At 34.2% G+C, this 16,432-nt stretch overlaps 2 protein-coding genes across 8 annotated transcripts; both read left to right on the top strand.

Annotated features, from left to right (window-relative positions):
- Positions 1 to 2,315: 2,315 nt before the first annotated feature.
- On the top strand, positions 2,316 to 7,810 carry LOC136201140 (transcription factor MYB1-like). Its single transcript, XM_065991726.1, has 3 exons — positions 2,316 to 2,433; positions 3,235 to 3,364; positions 7,150 to 7,810. Exons 1-3 carry the CDS (start codon positions 2,316 to 2,318, stop codon positions 7,679 to 7,681), a joined length of 780 nt encoding a protein of 259 aa, XP_065847798.1. The 3' UTR covers positions 7,682 to 7,810.
- Positions 7,811 to 9,281: 1,471 nt separating this feature from the next.
- Positions 9,282 to 12,161, top strand: LOC136234886 (uncharacterized). 7 transcript variants are annotated; one of them, XR_010691517.1, is made up of 5 exons: positions 9,282 to 9,480; positions 10,110 to 10,563; positions 11,270 to 11,404; positions 11,786 to 11,909; positions 12,001 to 12,161. XR_010691517.1 is itself a non-coding variant. In XM_066024376.1 (5 exons), the coding sequence occupies exons 3-5, from the start codon at positions 11,286 to 11,288 to the stop codon at positions 12,118 to 12,120; spliced, it is 378 nt and encodes a 125-aa protein (XP_065880448.1). In that variant the 5' UTR covers positions 9,282 to 9,480; positions 10,110 to 10,563; positions 11,270 to 11,285; the 3' UTR covers positions 12,121 to 12,161. The 7 variants fall into 7 exon arrangements, 6 of the variants coding, with proteins under 6 accessions (XP_065880448.1, XP_065880450.1, XP_065880452.1 ...); XM_066024376.1 differs by having other exon boundaries at positions 11,986 to 12,161; XM_066024378.1 differs by having other exon boundaries at positions 11,274 to 11,404; positions 11,986 to 12,161.
- The last annotated feature ends 4,271 nt before the right edge of the window (positions 12,162 to 16,432 follow it).

The raw sequence follows: 16,432 nt of genomic DNA on the forward strand, positions 1-16,432 counted from the left end.
TTCCACACATTATATATATAATAGATAGATGTTGTAGAGGCATGTCTATATTCAAATCAAATGATACTTAACACTGCTAAAAATGTGATGCTTATATGGTATTCCATAATTGCAACGCTGCCATTCCCTGCACAAAATTCAAATAATTTTTTGTTATCAGAACCGGACCGAACATCAAACCGGATTGGTAACTGGGTCACGGGTTAAGAGTGCACTCGCACGACGTAGGCGACGCGAATGTCGTATCGTAATAGGGTCCCTTAACTTGACCACTTTTACTAATTTTTTTTTACTAGATTAGTATTAATTTTCTTTAAATTTTTTTACCAACCACTTTACAAACTTTTAAATCACGTTAATTTATGGTTGAAAATGGGGTAATTAATTTATTAGTCCCTATATTTGACAAAACACACTATTTAGTCCTTGTATTTTGAAAAACACATAATAAAGTCCCTAACGTTTTTCTTGGTGAACTGTTTAGTCCCTAACGTTTTTCTCGATGAACTGTTTAGTCTCTGCCGTTAGACTCTCATGAAGATTCTGTTAGTCAATTTGGATTTGCGTTCTTCTTTTCCTTTCCTTTAAACTCTAATGCATCTGAAATCAACTTTGAGTGTTATTCTTCTTGATTTTCTTCTTAATCGTTCAAATTCGTAAGCATTGGGTCTGTTCTTTTTCTTGTTCTCCATACAAATAGCTTATTCTTCTAAATTGGATTTCCTCTTCTGAAGTTTGAAGGTAAATAGTAAAGAGTAATTTAGTCATTTCTGAAGTGATAAACGGTAAAAAAATCTAACAAACAGACAGAAGGACTAAATAGTTCACTGAGAAAAAGGTTAGAGATCTTACCATGTGTTTTTGAAAATATAGGAACTAAACAATGTGTTTTGTCAAAATATAAGGACTAATAAATTAATCACCCTTCAAAATAATCCAAAGCTTATGGTTTATTTTTGGGACAATTACAAAACTAGCACCTTTTAAAGTGTTAGTTTTCTTTTCTAACTCCTTTTGAAAAACTAACACATTTCAACAAGTAACTTCCAAGTTTACCCTCATCTTCTTCCTTAACATAACTATGTCTTTGTCTTTCCCATTCTCTCTCTTTCTTGCGCTCTCTCTCTCTAAAGAACAGAACGACTACGAATACTACAACAATCAATCCAACCCACAGTTCATATAACAAAATTTCTACAATCATATAAGTTTTTCATTGGGTTTTAGTTTTATTGAAAAGATTTACAGCTTAGTCCATTCATCGTTAAGGTGAACGGCGAACGGAAGAGGAGGAAGAAGCGACCCTTTTTTCCGGCAATCTCGTCCCAATATATATTGTTTCTCTTCCCTTTTCATGTTTTTCGTGGTCGTGCGAACCCAAAAAACAGTATCATTGTTATCTGAAAATGGATTTTGGTTGGAATATCAGTTTCAGATTTTTCCCCGATAGTGTCGATATTTGTAGATATTTGTAGATATCTGTAGATATTTGTAGATATCTGTAGATATCGACAACACATATCTACAGATATCGACAAATATTGACACATATCTACAGATATCGGGGAAAAATCTGAAACTGATATTCCAACCAAAATCCATTTTCAGATAACAATGATACTGTTTTTTGGGTTCGCACGACCACGAAAAACATGAAAAGGGAAGAGAAACAATATATATTGGGACGAGATTGCCGGAAAAAGGGTAGCTTCTTCCTCCTCTTCCGTTCGCCGTTCACCTTAACGATGAATGGACTAAGCTGTAAATCTTTTCAATAAAACTAAAACCCAATGAAAAACTTATATAATTGTAGAAATTTTGTTATATGAATTGTGGGTTGGATTGATTGTTGTAGTATTCGTAGTCGTTCTGTTCTTTAGAGAGAGAGAGCGCAAGAAAGAGAGAGAATGGGAAAGACAAATACACAGTTATGTTAAGGAAGAAGATGAGGGTAAACTTGGAAGTTACTTGTTGAAATGTGTTAGTTTTGGTTAGTTTTTCAAAAGGAGTTAGAAAAGAAAATTAACACCTTAAAAGGTGCTAGTTTTGTAATTGTCCTTTTATTTTTATATAAATATGTGAAGCGTAAACGGGTATGGATTTTGTAAAAGTAAAGAGATGAAATATGCAAATATTTAAGGAGTGGAAAATGAGGCCATTCCATTCATTAAGACAAGGAGATTGAGAGTAGTTGACCGACATTTATGAATGAAATGATTGGGGTGGTCAAGAAGTACGCACGTCGTCATGATTATATTGCTTTTCATCTATTTATAGCTCTTTGTAGGTTGTTTCCATAAAATCTTATGCATGAAATGGAGCATACCTTAAGCATCAGAAAAGGAGCTTGGACTTGTGAAGAAGATGATCGTCTAAGGGTATGCATCCGAAACTATGGTGAAGGACAATGGCATCGCGTTCCTCTTCGTGCAGGTACCCTTTTACATATATATATTACGGTTAATTTCAAATATAACCCCTATGGTTTCAAGTTTTAGCAAATAAATACACGTGGTTTGATTTCGAGCAAATAAATACCTGTGGTATGCTCCGTTTTTTAAAAACGCAGAAACGGTAAAGACACTGTCTATATGCTGACGTGGCCAAAGGTAATTTAGTCAATAAAAATTAATTTCAAATAAATTGTTGTGGTTTACGTGTTTTTTGCAAATAGATACTTGTGGTTTGCATATTTTTTGCAAATAGATATCCATGGTTTGGATGTTTTTGCAAATAGGTATCCGTGGTATAACAAACCATAAACAAATGCTTAATTTAGGCAAATATTGTGGTTTGTTATACCACGGGTACCTATTTGCCTAAATTAAGCGTTTGTTTATAGTTTGTTATACCGCATGTATTTGTCTAAATTAAGCTTTTGTTTATGGTTTGTTATACCATGGGTACCTATTTACAAAAACATCCAAACCACAGGTACCTATTTGTAAAACTATCCAAACCACAGGTACCTATTTATAAAAAACACGCAAACCACAACAATTTATTTAGAATTAACTCTTATTGACTAAATTACCCTCGGCCACGTCAGCATATAGACGGCGTCATTATCTGTTTCCGCGTTTTTAAAAAACGGAGCATACCACAGGTATTTATTTGCTCGAAATCAAACCACAGGTATTTATTTACTAAAACTTGAAACCACATGGGTTATATTTGAAATTAGCCCTATATATTAACTTCTTCAAGCTCTCTTCTTAAATATGGTATTTTCAGGTTTGAACCGATGCAGAAAAAGTTGTCGACTAAGATGGTTGAATTACCTTAAACCAAATATTAAAAGAGGTGATTTTGCACTTGATGAAGTTGATTTAATTATGCGCCTCCATAAGCTCTTAGGTAACAGGTAATACTCTATCAACTATAAACTCTTTCCATTGCTGTATTTTCATGTGGAGTAATCTCAGTCATTAATTATTCATTTATTTAGTTGTTACATTCTAAAAATTAATTATTCATTTATTCAATAATTAAATACTTAAATACAATTCTAAGAAAGAATAACATTTTTAGTTTTTTTTTATCTTTTTTAATTGTTTATTGATTATATTTGAAATGTTCATGCCATAAATTATATCTATGTTCATTGAATTTTACTTATTTACCGTTATGATCATTAAATTTCAAATCGTAACTTAAAAACCATTCAAATTTGTACTTTTTAGTATTACATCCATTAAATTTCAATCAACGTCTCAAAATGATCGTTAACAGCCTTAGAATAATAAATTTCAAGAATTGATAATATTTTATGGAAGTTTAATTCTTCAAAATTTTCGGTTGAAGTCATTTAGGTATGGTTTGGTTAGGAGAGAGAAAGTTGACCTTTAAAAAGAGAAATATCTAAAAATGGTGATTTTTGAAAATAAAAAATATAATTTCGTGAAAAATGTGTTTCTAAATAACTTAATTCTTCAATATTTTCATTTTAAGGTCGTTAATGATTATTTTGAGATGTTCATTAAAGTTTAGTGGCATACCGTGTAAAGTTAAAATGAATAAAGTTGAGTGGCTATGAGTGTAATTTACCTATTTTGATTTATTGCCGGTTCCACCACTACTGTATCAAATTAAATACCGTAGAAAAGGGGCACTTTGTTTTGTCTCCCTACGAGAAGAAAACATATCACATCTTAACCTATCCTATCACTTGTTACAATTTTCGAAATTACCAATGGACCATTCATTATTTCATACTAGACCTCGCCATAGGCCGATAAGCCCGCCCGCCCGGTCCGAGTCCAGACCCATTTAGCTGGATCTGGACACATAAAATTAGTGTCAGATCCGGCCCGGTCCAAGCCCGATTAAACCCGCCTAGTAAATGGGCGGGCCTGGGCTATGTAAATACCTGGCGGGCCTTGCTCGACCCGACCCGTTATATATATATGTATTTATAAATTTAATTATATAAATTAAATGAGTCCATAAAAACCCTACATATATAAATTTATAGATAATTAAATAAGTAATCAGTATTTACAATTTACAATTAGTTTTCTAAAACTTATTAACTATTATGTTTATTATTTTTTATTAAAAAAAGTTAGTATTTTATTTTAATTGATTTTTTTTTAATTTAGATATGGGCTTGGGCGGACGGGCTTGGGATTCCTTTTTTAGGCCCGAGTCCGACTATATTAGTGTGGGCTTGGGCTGGGCTTGGGTTGGGCTTGGGCTTATCAGATTTGATCACAAGCCCGACAGGCCCGGCCCAGTCCGGCCCATGACGAGGTCTATTTCATACTATCACTTTAATTTTTTTAATAAAAACAAAAAATCTGGGGATTTAACCGATTTGCAATCACTCGTCGCGATTTAAAAGTTTGTAAACATGAATTTGTACTTTGTGAATTGTACAGTCAATTTTTCAATCAAACCATAATTGTGATTTAGTTTTTTTTGCAAAGTTAAACTTTGAATTTTGGATAATTTACAAAATCATTCTTTTTAACTGTTACAAATCGCTCTATTTTGGGTAAGTAATCACGACAACAATTTTAAAGGAATGGCTGAATTTGTAAATTGTAAAAAACACAAACACCTATTTGCAAACTTTAAACTACGTGTATTGTCTTTTTAAATCGATCAAACCATGAGATTTATTTTTATAATTTTTCCTAAAAATAATACACCTTTAAGACATTTTTAAAGAGGGAATTAAGAATCTATTGGAGAGTCTCTCAGTGATTCGAGGAGTTAAGAGACTGTTGAAGTTGGATTTTGACACAAACTCTTTTTTTTAAGCAAAGACTGATACAAACTCCTCAAAATTTAATTTAATGGTCTATTTGGTTCAGCTAATAGTTGTTGTTGTTGATATTATTGTTAGCGGTTGCAGTAAGCTGTTTGATATTGCTATTAGTTGTTTATTATTAGCTATTTAATTATTAATGTTTGGTAAAGTTATGCTCAATTGTTGTTATTAGTATATAAAATGTCTAATATGAGCATTTTTAAATTAATCAACAAATAAATTCTAAAGTAAAAAAAATATAATACATAAATTAGTAAAAATAATCTAAATAAAAAAATTTAAAATGAAATTTTATTTAACGCAACAAAATTTTGTTCTTTCAATAATGATATTATAGAAAGAAAAATAATGTTAAGGAAAAAATATGTTTTGTATGAATAAAAAAGATAATTTTGTTAATATCAAATAACTACATACAGTTGTTTATGAAAAACTCTAAAAATATATATATTTTTTTTTTGTAAAAAACTCTGAAACTCAGATGTTTTTATCAATGAAAGCTAAAAGTTGCTGTTTTTTAAACCTAACTAAACACTATATTTCTCGTTGTTTAAAGTCAAACGTTAAACATTGTTTTGAAAAGCTGAAATAGATTAGTAATAAATTTCTCGGAGACAGTGTGATAAATGTTGAACATGAGAAGTTATGTTGAATTTGAACCATTAATTATAAAATTAAAATTAATGGTTAGCACTAGTTAGTAAATTCTAAAAAGGCAAAAAGTATAATTAAAACTCTGAATTTTAAGTATTTTAAGGATCAAATATTTGATTAATTATTTTTTTACATTGAATCGTTGATCAATGATTCTATTATGGATCAGACTCTTATTTAACTTTTCCGTCGAGTTTGTGTTGCTTACATCGTTAGGACGATTTGGCTTGTTAACATGGATAAATATAAATAAGAATTTATTAACTATGAGAGATATAAATTTAAAAGTAAAAAGGAATTATAGAAATTAAGTTTCATTAAGTTCTTTCAAACTCGATATTTTCCTCTCCAATTTCACAATTTTCAAAATCAGAATCGCCAAATCGATTTTCTCCCCTAATATCAAAATTCATTTTCAGTAGGTTCTTCTAAATTCGATTTCTAGCTTAAAAAACGTACTAGAAATCAATTTCTATCATTTTTTTTTTTACTTTTACTCTCTTTCTCCTAGTGAGGAAATTTATTTTTTTATTTATACGTAAAAATTTCTATTTCTATTTCAGCAAGTTGAATCCCTCGATATCTTATCATCCAAACTCGATAAAAAAAATTAAATAAATATCCAGCATGCGTTTTACTTTTTAAAATTTAACTCTATCTAACAACCTTTTAGTATATATTTGAACCACTAATAGCCTCATTTTCTTGATTATTGACATTTATTATTCTCTTTATTTAAGTGTTTATTAAAAAAAATGTATTATATAATAACTTTACTCATCTCCTTATTGATTAATATAATAATAATTAACAATTTTAACAATAAAAAAGTTAAATATACAATAACTATAGAAAGTATTATTGGATTCAGTAGTGATTACCTAGAACTTGAATGACCAAATGAATTTGGTCATTCATCGTTAGAGCCCGACTTATTAGAATCATTAGAATTATGTGGTGGAAATTCAAATCATTCTAAAACTTATTACTCCTCTAAATAATACATACATATATAGAAGCTTATTATTGAGTCGGTCATTTAAAGAAAGATTATATTCTAAGATCAAAAAAAATATTCTATGATATAATAGTTATAGTATTAACTTGTTTTTTTCTTTTTTTCTTTTTTTGTATTAAATGATTGCTTGACATGTATTATACATGTGAAAAATAAGTAGATCATTTGGGTAGTTGAGAAAAGTATTGAATGCTATATGCAGATGGTCATTAATTGCCGGAAGATTACCAGGAAGAACTGCAAATGATGTAAAGAATTATTGGAACACTCACCTTAAGAAGCAAATTTCATCAAAAGAAATTACAACACCAAAGATAACAAGAAACAACATCATCAAGCCACGACCTCGGACCTTCTCTAATAAATACTTTTTCTTGTCTAACCGCCAAAATGATATTGAGATAGTTGGCGACACAACTAGTGATCAGCGCAAAAACTCTCTCATGTTCACATTGCCTCAATCTTCAGAAAATAGTGAAAGTAGTTTATGGTGGGAAAGATTGATAGGTGATGATAATGATAATGAAGATGGGGGTGATAAGGAAATGAAGCAATCAAACAACAATGGTGTGACAGAAGAAAGTGTTCCACAACAGACTAAAAGTAATGCAGCTTGCAACAATGTTAATCAGACTTGTTATACACAAGATCATAAAAGTCTTTGGAGTGACTTTTGTCTTGATGATGTCAGCTTTTGGGATCTTCTTGATGCTCCACAAGACTTATCTATGTGAGCTTATTAGTATTAAGACAAATTCTATAATACTCCCGGAGCAATAGTACACTCGACCGATCAATTAATGTCACTTGCGCATATTTAACCATCTTTCATGAAATGTATGGATTGTTCATATGTATTACTCTATAAGACATATGGTAGAATTTGTTATTGTATTGTTGTTGCTAAATTTCTTTATTTCCCTTTTCTTTCTTGTGTCTCTTTATTTATAATCCTTGTTATGGGATGATTTTATTTACAATCCTTGTTATAATTCGAATATTATTAAAAGGAGCTTTAACTTATATATAGACTGCCTCTCTTTCGCTTTCTCTACCTGCATTTTCATATCATCAAGCATCTCCCCACCTTACTCTTCCTCTCCTCTCTTCTCAGCCTCACAACCCCTCATCTTCTCATCTTCTAGAGATCAACTAATCCTCAGAGTTCTCTATTTTGTAGATCTACTTTGAGGAGGAGGAAGATAGACCGATTTCATTCCCTCCATATTTTAAGTGTTTTTATTTGTTGTTTAATTTTATTTTAGTTGGAGTTCATATTTTTTATCGCATCTCTTTATCTATTTGAACTTCATTTTCTCTCTATAATTCTGTTATTTATATCTTTTTTTTTAATTTTAACAAGAGCATAAACGATTGATTTTATCCATAAATCACTAGGTCTATATGGTTGCAAAAGGAATGACTCATATCTGGATGTTTAGAAATGCCTGAATGATGATGATTAGACTGCAACTATTTTTCTATGGATTTGGATTTACGATAAGTATACGATTTATTGTTCATTTGTGTTAGTTGTACCTTTTATGGGGTACTTTTTTGCTCTTTTAGTCTTTTTATCCTCTTCGTGGATATTGTGTTAGCTTTAGCTTAGACTTGTGTGATGTTATATTCCTCATTCTTTTATTGCTGTACTTTTTTCATCTAATAAAATGATATAAGCATTTTCATCAAAAAAAAATATTATTAAAAGAAAAAGAAAAGTTCATACAAAAGATCTATAGAAATTTAAGATATTCTAAACTTCTCTAACAAACAAAAATAATCATAAACAAATTCCGAAAAGGAATCCACCAATGAATTCTGAGGTGGTTAATCCATATTTGGCCAAAGTATCAATAACATGATTACCCTCTGTTAGCGATATTTTGCGAGTAACACTAATTTTCAACCTTGTCACCACTAGTACATAAATGGCCTACGGCCACGCCTTATTAGTTACGGTTGTTTGAAAAACCGTGGCTATAGGTAATTGGCATCGGTTATCTAAAAAACTGACTCAAATAATACGTTATTGGTGTCGGTTTGTTTAAAAAAACCGACTCTAAATGTCATTTTTTAAATGAGCGCGCGTTTTGTGTGTGTCATTCGTGTCGGTTCTTGCAAAACCGACGCCAATAACCCAGTGATTAGCTTCGGTTTGTGAATAAACCGACGCAAATAAGGCATTAATTGGCGTCGGTTCTGGTTGAACCGATGCCAATTACCGGAGTCAATGGCATCGGTTCATGGAAAACCGACGCTAATGACTCTTTAGAGTCGGTTAATTAAAGAACCGACTCTAAAGACACATTTATGAACGTCTTAAAATATGGTTCTCTCCTCCTCCTTTCAGCTTTCCTCTCCTTTGTGCGAAAACCTAATATTAAAGAGAAGCTTTCTCCTCCTTTCTCTCGTTTGCGCAAAAACCACCGTGCTTTTGAGTTTGAGTTTGAAGGTCATCGGCGCTGACTAGATTTCGTTCGTTTTCCGTCTTCTAGGTTTGATCGGTTGTGGCAGCAGCAATAGAAAAGAGGTAAGTGAATGGGTTTCGTTCGTTTTCCATCTTCTGGGTTCCTTCCGTACTCATCGTTCTTCTGGTTTTGTTTATCATATGAGTTTTTGTTCTGATTTCTGTATATTATATGGGTTTCGTATTCTGTGTATTGTAATATACTCGCTAGCTAGCATTACCAAATTAATATTTTTCTCACTTTTAACAATTGCAGTACATGCCTCATAAAGGCACATCACAAAGTCCACTATTCGTTCTTCTTTTGTTATGTTCTGGGTTTTATTTCATTTTTCGTTTGTTATCATCTAGGTTTCATTTCATTTTTGGTTTATGTTTGCTGGGTTTTGATTCGTTCGTGTTTTATGGAAATTGTTCAACACTCTATGTTCCGTATATGAGTAGGGGGGGTGTATTTCGCCATGGTGATATGCAACTTCCTTACATTTTATATTGATTTAGATTTACCTTTCCGCTAGTATTGGAGACTCTTCTGGAATCTATAGCACAGATAATGATTGATGTTGATATCTCCAGTGATATTTTCTTCAATTCTCTCATGCTGTTGGTTGACCAACTTGATAGTCCACATATGACTGTAAGCATGAATGCATCGAGGCTAATAAAAAAGTCTTGCTTTTTCCATCTTAAAGGAGGGTTTGAGCTAATCCTTTCAAAAGTTGTTCATATCCGAAGTGCACTCTTTGAGTATCTGACTTTGAGCCTCACAAGTCGTCCAAAAATGGTCAGAGAGTTTCAGAAGCTGTATTTGACATTGCAATGGATAAGCTTGTTGAAAAAATGATCCCTGTTGTTCTTCCAAAGCTTGTGGTGTCTCATCAATATAATGACAAAGCAGTTCCTATACTATCTGAGTTAGCTGAGTGCCTAAAAAGTAATAGGACAGACTTGATAGTTAATTTGCTACCCAATGTGCTAGCTTTTGCCCTCCACCGTGCAGATAGGGAGGAATTGCTCTACTTTGCAATTTTACCATGATCAGGTTGGTTCCAACAACCAATAAATTTTTGCAGCAGCACTGCCTGGGCTTTTAGATGAACTTGTATGCTTTCTGGATGGTCGTGATTTAAATGAGATAAGCCAAAGGTATGGATATCTGCACATTCGTTGTTTTGAGAATGCAATTAAACTACAGAACTCTGTTTTTTCTTTTCTTTAATTCTTTAGGTTTTTAAATTTGTTCCTGGGCAAAAGGCTGTGTTTTGTGCTCTGTATTGCATTCAGTCAAAAAGACTCAAAACAACTGAGCTTGTCCTTATTATTCTAAATTTTAACTTCAATGCACAGTGAGCAATCTATTTTATCATCTTAGAAAGGACTAAGGTTTTAATTTGGAGTCCACCTTAGATCTTATATGGCCACTGTAGGCTGCAGGTTAATTATCATATTATGCTAGTTTTTTGTTTTTTTATCTCCAACAAATGCATTTCCAGCTCAACACTTTAGCGCCTTGAATTAGTTATTTCATGCACAAAATGCTTCAGGGGTGAAACTTTGTGTGTAGAACACTTCTAAATTCTGTCTCTTATTTTATTTCACCCTTATATATATATAAATCTTTTTGTTTCAACTTTGAGCTAGGAAATGCGTTATAATCATCTTTAGCCGAGATATGAGATTAAGACCCTGCTCTTTTTTACTGAAATTAAGTAAACTGAACCAAACCGAACTGAATGCTACTGAACTGAACTGATAATATTAGACTTTAAAAATAGCAATAATTAAAATAAATAAGTTTATAATAATAATAATGGTTCTAACATGGCCTTTTTCCTTGTGAACTTTTATATAGGCAGTGCAAACACTCAATGGCCAGTTTTTTCATCTTGTTTCAGCCTAACCGAGAAGATGAATATGCAAGGATAGAAGGTTATACAATGGAATGGTTATCGTGTCTTTGGCATTCTTGTTATGTCAAGGTCCATTGGTATGTGCTTCTTCACAATGATCTTTCATTTTTTCATTTTCATATTTAATCATGGCATCATTAATTCCTGTCATGAAGTGTCTTTTGTTAGTAGAGCTACTATCATGTCTTTCTAAGTGCCTGAGCCTGAAAATGGTGAGCATAGACTAAGTAAATTTGTTTGGGGAAGAATTTGACTCAAGCTTTATGCACTGGACTATGACCTCTCTGTCGTATATTTTATAAGCAAGCTCACTAGAAAAAATTTAATTCTCACTATCTATGAATTTGGATGGTTGGATGTCGTTTGTAGTCTAAAATTCAGACCAGTTTTCAGCCTTTAATTATGAACTAATTATAAGTAACTAACTGCAATTACAACTCTGTCAATGTTTGGTTTAGTTTGTTTGACAAAGCAGCAGTGGAGACTCCAAAGGGGGGCATCGAAAGGTGTAAAAGGCCATTGCGGAATAGGTTTGAGTTTAAGCTTTATGATTTGGATGATGTTCTTCATCTTGGTAATAAGGTATGTTTTGTTTAATACTAATTAAGTAAAGATTATATGTTGAAAGATTGAATTATGATGTCGATTATTTATATAGGTGACAAATGAGAAGGTGTTGGAAGCAGTAGAAGGGCATGTGATAGAAGAGGCAGTCCTCCCCTGCATTTTCTCATATAATCAATGTGTTGTAAATTATTGTTTTGTTGTAAATGATTATATTTTAACATCTTGATGACTTTATTCACTTTAAATTTATATATATGTCTCAAGTTGAGTGGATAATTAATTTCACTATTTTATAAAGTAATCTCTAAAAAATTTACATGGTGTCAAAATTGAACCCGAAAAAGATAGAGGAAGTTCGATTGAGTTAACTGGTTTTAAATTCAAAAATTCATATGAAAATTATATAATTTTATAAAAATTAATGCGACAATTACTATTAGAGCTCCATTTGATCCAAAATATTTTATTTTTTTAATTAAAAACATACCGCGACAAATGCTAACAATATCTACAATTTATATATAGCATGAAACCGTGGTTAATGCTTAGTCATTTTTGTATGAGTGGAAATTAGCCACGGTTATTAGAACAACCGACTCTAATGATAAGAGCATTAGAGTTGGTTGTTACAAACAACCATGGCAAAAATGCAAGGCATTAAAGTCAGTTATTTGTAAAAACTGACTCTAATGCCCCCCTTTGGCCACGGTTGTACAACCGTGGCTAATGACGCCAAGCATTTGCCACGCCCCCCTTTGGTCACGGTCGTATAACCGTGGCTAATGACGGTAAACGACCGTGGCCATAGGCCATTTCTGTACTAGTGCACGTGTGGTTAGAGTGCGGGCGCGCCAGAGAAGATTATTTCTCAATTAAAATGGTTAAGTTTATGGAATTTGCGTGCCAAAACTTGAAATCTAAACGAGACGATTGGCGAGGGACGCAAGGATTGAAAAAGTCCCTCTTGAATCTCTAGCGCCGTTATAGAAACTTTGCTAGATAAATTATTTCATTTAAGCTAATATGATTAAATTAAAAACGAGTAAAATAAAGGAAATTAAAATGCGAAATTGACAAGAGATTTGGTAAAAAATTGGTATTTTATTGATATGAATAAGTGTTGAACACATATGTTCAAATTAAAATAAAAATAAAATTGATTACAATTGAATTAATTCTATACTAAACATATAAATTAGTCAATTGACTTGGAAAACAAATCAATACATAATTAAAATGTAATACAACTACAACAACAACAACAAAGCCTTAGTCCCGAAATGATTCGGGGTCGGCTAACATGAACCATCATATAAAACCGTGAAAATCAAGTCGTGTCAGCGACACAGATTCGCTCCCTCCACTCCGTCCTATCCACTACCATATTTTCCTCAATTCCCAATAAACTCATATCACTCTCGATCACCCTCCTCCAAGTTTGCTTAGGTCTTCTCCTACCCCTCACCACTACATCCCTTTGCCACTCTTCGGTTCTCCTAACCGGCGCATCAAGCGCTCTACGTCTCACATGGCCAAACCACCTTAGTCGGTTTTCTCTCATTTTATTCTCAATAGATGTGACCCCTACTTTTGTCCTAATTATTTCATTACGCACCCGGTCCTTTCTCGTGTGACCACACATCCATCTCAACATACGCATCTCCGCCACCGACATTTTATGGATGTGGCAGTGTTTCACTGCCCAACACTCCGTACCATATAACAATGCGGGTCTAATTGCCGTCCGGTAGAATTTTCCCTTCAATCTATTAGGCATGCCGGGATCACAAAGGAAACCCGTAGCACTCTTCCACTTCGACCAACCAGCTTTAATCCTATGAGCAACATCTCCATCTACTTCTCCATCCGTTTGGATAATAGATCCTAAATACCGGAAGCAATCCGAGGCCTGAACAACTCCCATCTAGGGTGATTGTCCCTGCCTCCCTACTCCTACGGCCGCTAAACTTACACTCCAAATATTCTGTCTTACTTCGACTCAACTTAAAGCCTCTAGATTCTAGAGTTTGCCTCCATAGTTCCAACTTCATCTCCACTCCTTCTTTCGTCTCATCAACCAACACAATATCATCTGCAAACAGCATGCACCATGGTATACCATCTTGAAGTGAACTTGTTAGTTCATCCATAACGATGGCAAAAAGAAATGGGCTTAGTGCGGAACCTTGATGCACTCCAATCGTAATAGGAAACTCTTCAGTTTTCCCAACACTAGTACGTACACTCGTGCATACTCCCTCATACATGTCCTTTATGATGTCAATATATTTCCACGAAATGCCTTTCCTTATCAAGGCCCACCAAAGTACTTCCCTTGGTACCTTATCATATGCTTTCTCCAAGTCAATGAAAACCATATGCAAGTCTTTCTTCTTATTTCGATAGTGCTCCATTAATTGTCTCATTAGATGGATGGCTTCCATAGTTGATCTTCCCGGCATAAAGCCAAACTGGTTTTCCGAGATCTTCACCGTCCTCCTTAGCCTTTGTTCAATCACTCGCTCCCAAAGTTTCATAGTGTGACTCATTAATTTGATTCCCCGATAGTTGGCACAATCTTGGACATCGCCTTTGTTCTTATACAAAGGGATTAAGGTACTTTTCCTCCATTCTGATGGCATCTTATTGTTTCTCCAAATTTTGTTGAAGAACGTCGTCAACCATTCGATTCCTCTTTCTCCCAAACATCTCCAAATCTCAATAGGGATGCCATCAGGTCCTACTGCTTTCTTCAACTTCATCTTACTTAATGCCATTTTGACTTCACCCTTTTGAATTCTCCGCCGGCATTCATGATTTATCATATCGTGATGGATACTTATATCTCCAACATCTTGTTGGCGATCTCCATTAAATAAGTCATCAAAATAGGACCTCCATCGTTCCTTGATATCCTTATCTCCAACTAGGACTTTCTGGTCCACATCCTTCACACATTTAACTTTTCCGAGATCTCGCGTCTTCCTATCTCTCATCCGAGCAATTCTATATATGTCTCTTTCCCCTTCTTTCGTATCCAATCTTGTATACAGATCCCGATTCACCTTTGCTCTAGCATCTCGTATGACCTTCTTTACTTCCCTTTTAGCCTCTTTGTATTTTTCGTAGTTCTCGTCACTCCTACATTTTCCCAATAGTTTATAGGATTCTCTCTTACTCTTTACTGCTTGTCGTACTTCTTCTGTCCACCAAGATGTGTCCTTACCCGGTGGCATGCTACCTTTAGATTCCCCTAGAACTTCCTTCGCTACTTCCCTTATACTATGCTCCATCTTATTCCATATCGAATCTATATCTGAATCCATATTGCAAGTCCAAATATCTTTTTTGGTCATCTCATCCACAAATTTTTGTTGATTCTCCCCTTGCAATTTCCACCACTTAATCTTAGTCTCTACTTGAGGTGTTTGTTTTCTTATACATTTCCTACTTCGAAAATCTAGCACCACTACTCTATGTTGGGTTGTCGTACTCTCACCAGGGATCACCTTACAATCAATATAACTCTTTCTCCAAGCACTCCTTACTAAGAAGAAGTCAATTTGGCTCGCATTACCGCCACTCCGATAAGTCACTAAGTGGGATGTTCTCTTCATAAACCATGTGTTCATGATACTCAAGTCATAGGCTGATGCGAATTCCAAAATATCATTTCCTGCTTCATTCTTATCTCCAAAACCATACCCTCCATGAACACTCTCAAACCCATCTCGCCTAGAACCCACGTGTCCATTGAGATCACCCCCTAGTACCATTTTTTCATCCCTAGGAACCTGTTGCACCACTTCCTCTAAGTCATCCCAAAAAGCTTGTCTTATAGACACATCTAATCCTATTTGTGGCGCATATGCACTAATGACATTCACAACCTCATCCCCTATCACTAGCTTAACACTCATAATTCTATCGCTCTTCCTAGACACCGCTACTACCTCATCAATATACTCCCTATCAATAAGAATACCTACTCCATTTCTACCCTTATCCTTTCCTGAGTACCAAAGCTTATAACCCCAAGGAGCTATCTCTCTAGCCTTGGCTCCAACCCACTTGGTTTCTTGTAGGCATAATATATTTATTCTCCTCCTCTTCATAACATCTACAATTTCAGCTAATCTTCCTGTCAAAGAACCTATGTTCCATGTCCCAAAGCGTAACCTACTACCCTTACCCCTACCCCTACCATTACCGTGGACTAGCTTATTTACCCGCAACCCTTGTATATTTGACACCACCCCCGGGTCCTGGGGTGGCGCGCCGCTTCGGGGCGACGACCTAGCAACCCTTGCACATTTATCACTACACCCGGGTCTAGGAAGTGCAGCGCGTCGTTGAGTAGGGAACGCCCCAACGGTATTTATATTATGGTTCATGTCATAAGATGTGGCTAAGTTTTACGCTGGCTGCCACAAACCTACCGTAACCCTCCTCCTTTGTCCGGGCTTGGGACCGGCTGTAAAGGCCACCAAGTGACCCTCACAGGCGGAGTTATAATTAAAATGTAATAACAAATAAAA

The sequence above is a fragment of the Euphorbia lathyris genome, chromosome 7 (assembly GCF_963576675.1).
Source record: "Euphorbia lathyris chromosome 7, ddEupLath1.1, whole genome shotgun sequence".
NCBI lineage: Eukaryota > Viridiplantae > Streptophyta > Magnoliopsida > Malpighiales > Euphorbiaceae > Euphorbia > Euphorbia lathyris.

Excerpts from the sequence above, each read along its gene's own strand:
- LOC136201140 (XM_065991726.1), top strand. The coding sequence starts at position 2,316 with ATGGAGCATACCTTAAGCATCAGAAAAGGAGCTTGGACTTGTGAAGAA. Across the intron at positions 2,434-3,234 it reads TCGCGTTCCTCTTCGTGCAG|GTTTGAACCGATGCAGAAAA; the intron begins GTACCCTTTTAC and ends TGGTATTTTCAG. Across the intron at positions 3,365-7,149 it reads CATAAGCTCTTAGGTAACAG|ATGGTCATTAATTGCCGGAA; the intron begins GTAATACTCTAT and ends TGCTATATGCAG.
- LOC136234886 (XM_066024376.1), top strand. The coding sequence starts at position 11,286 with ATGGCCAGTTTTTTCATCTTGTTTCAGCCTAACCGAGAAGATGAATAT. Across the intron at positions 11,405-11,785 it reads TGTTATGTCAAGGTCCATTG|TTTGTTTGACAAAGCAGCAG; the intron begins GTATGTGCTTCT and ends TGTTTGGTTTAG. Across the intron at positions 11,910-11,985 it reads TTCTTCATCTTGGTAATAAG|GTGACAAATGAGAAGGTGTT; the intron begins GTATGTTTTGTT and ends TTATTTATATAG.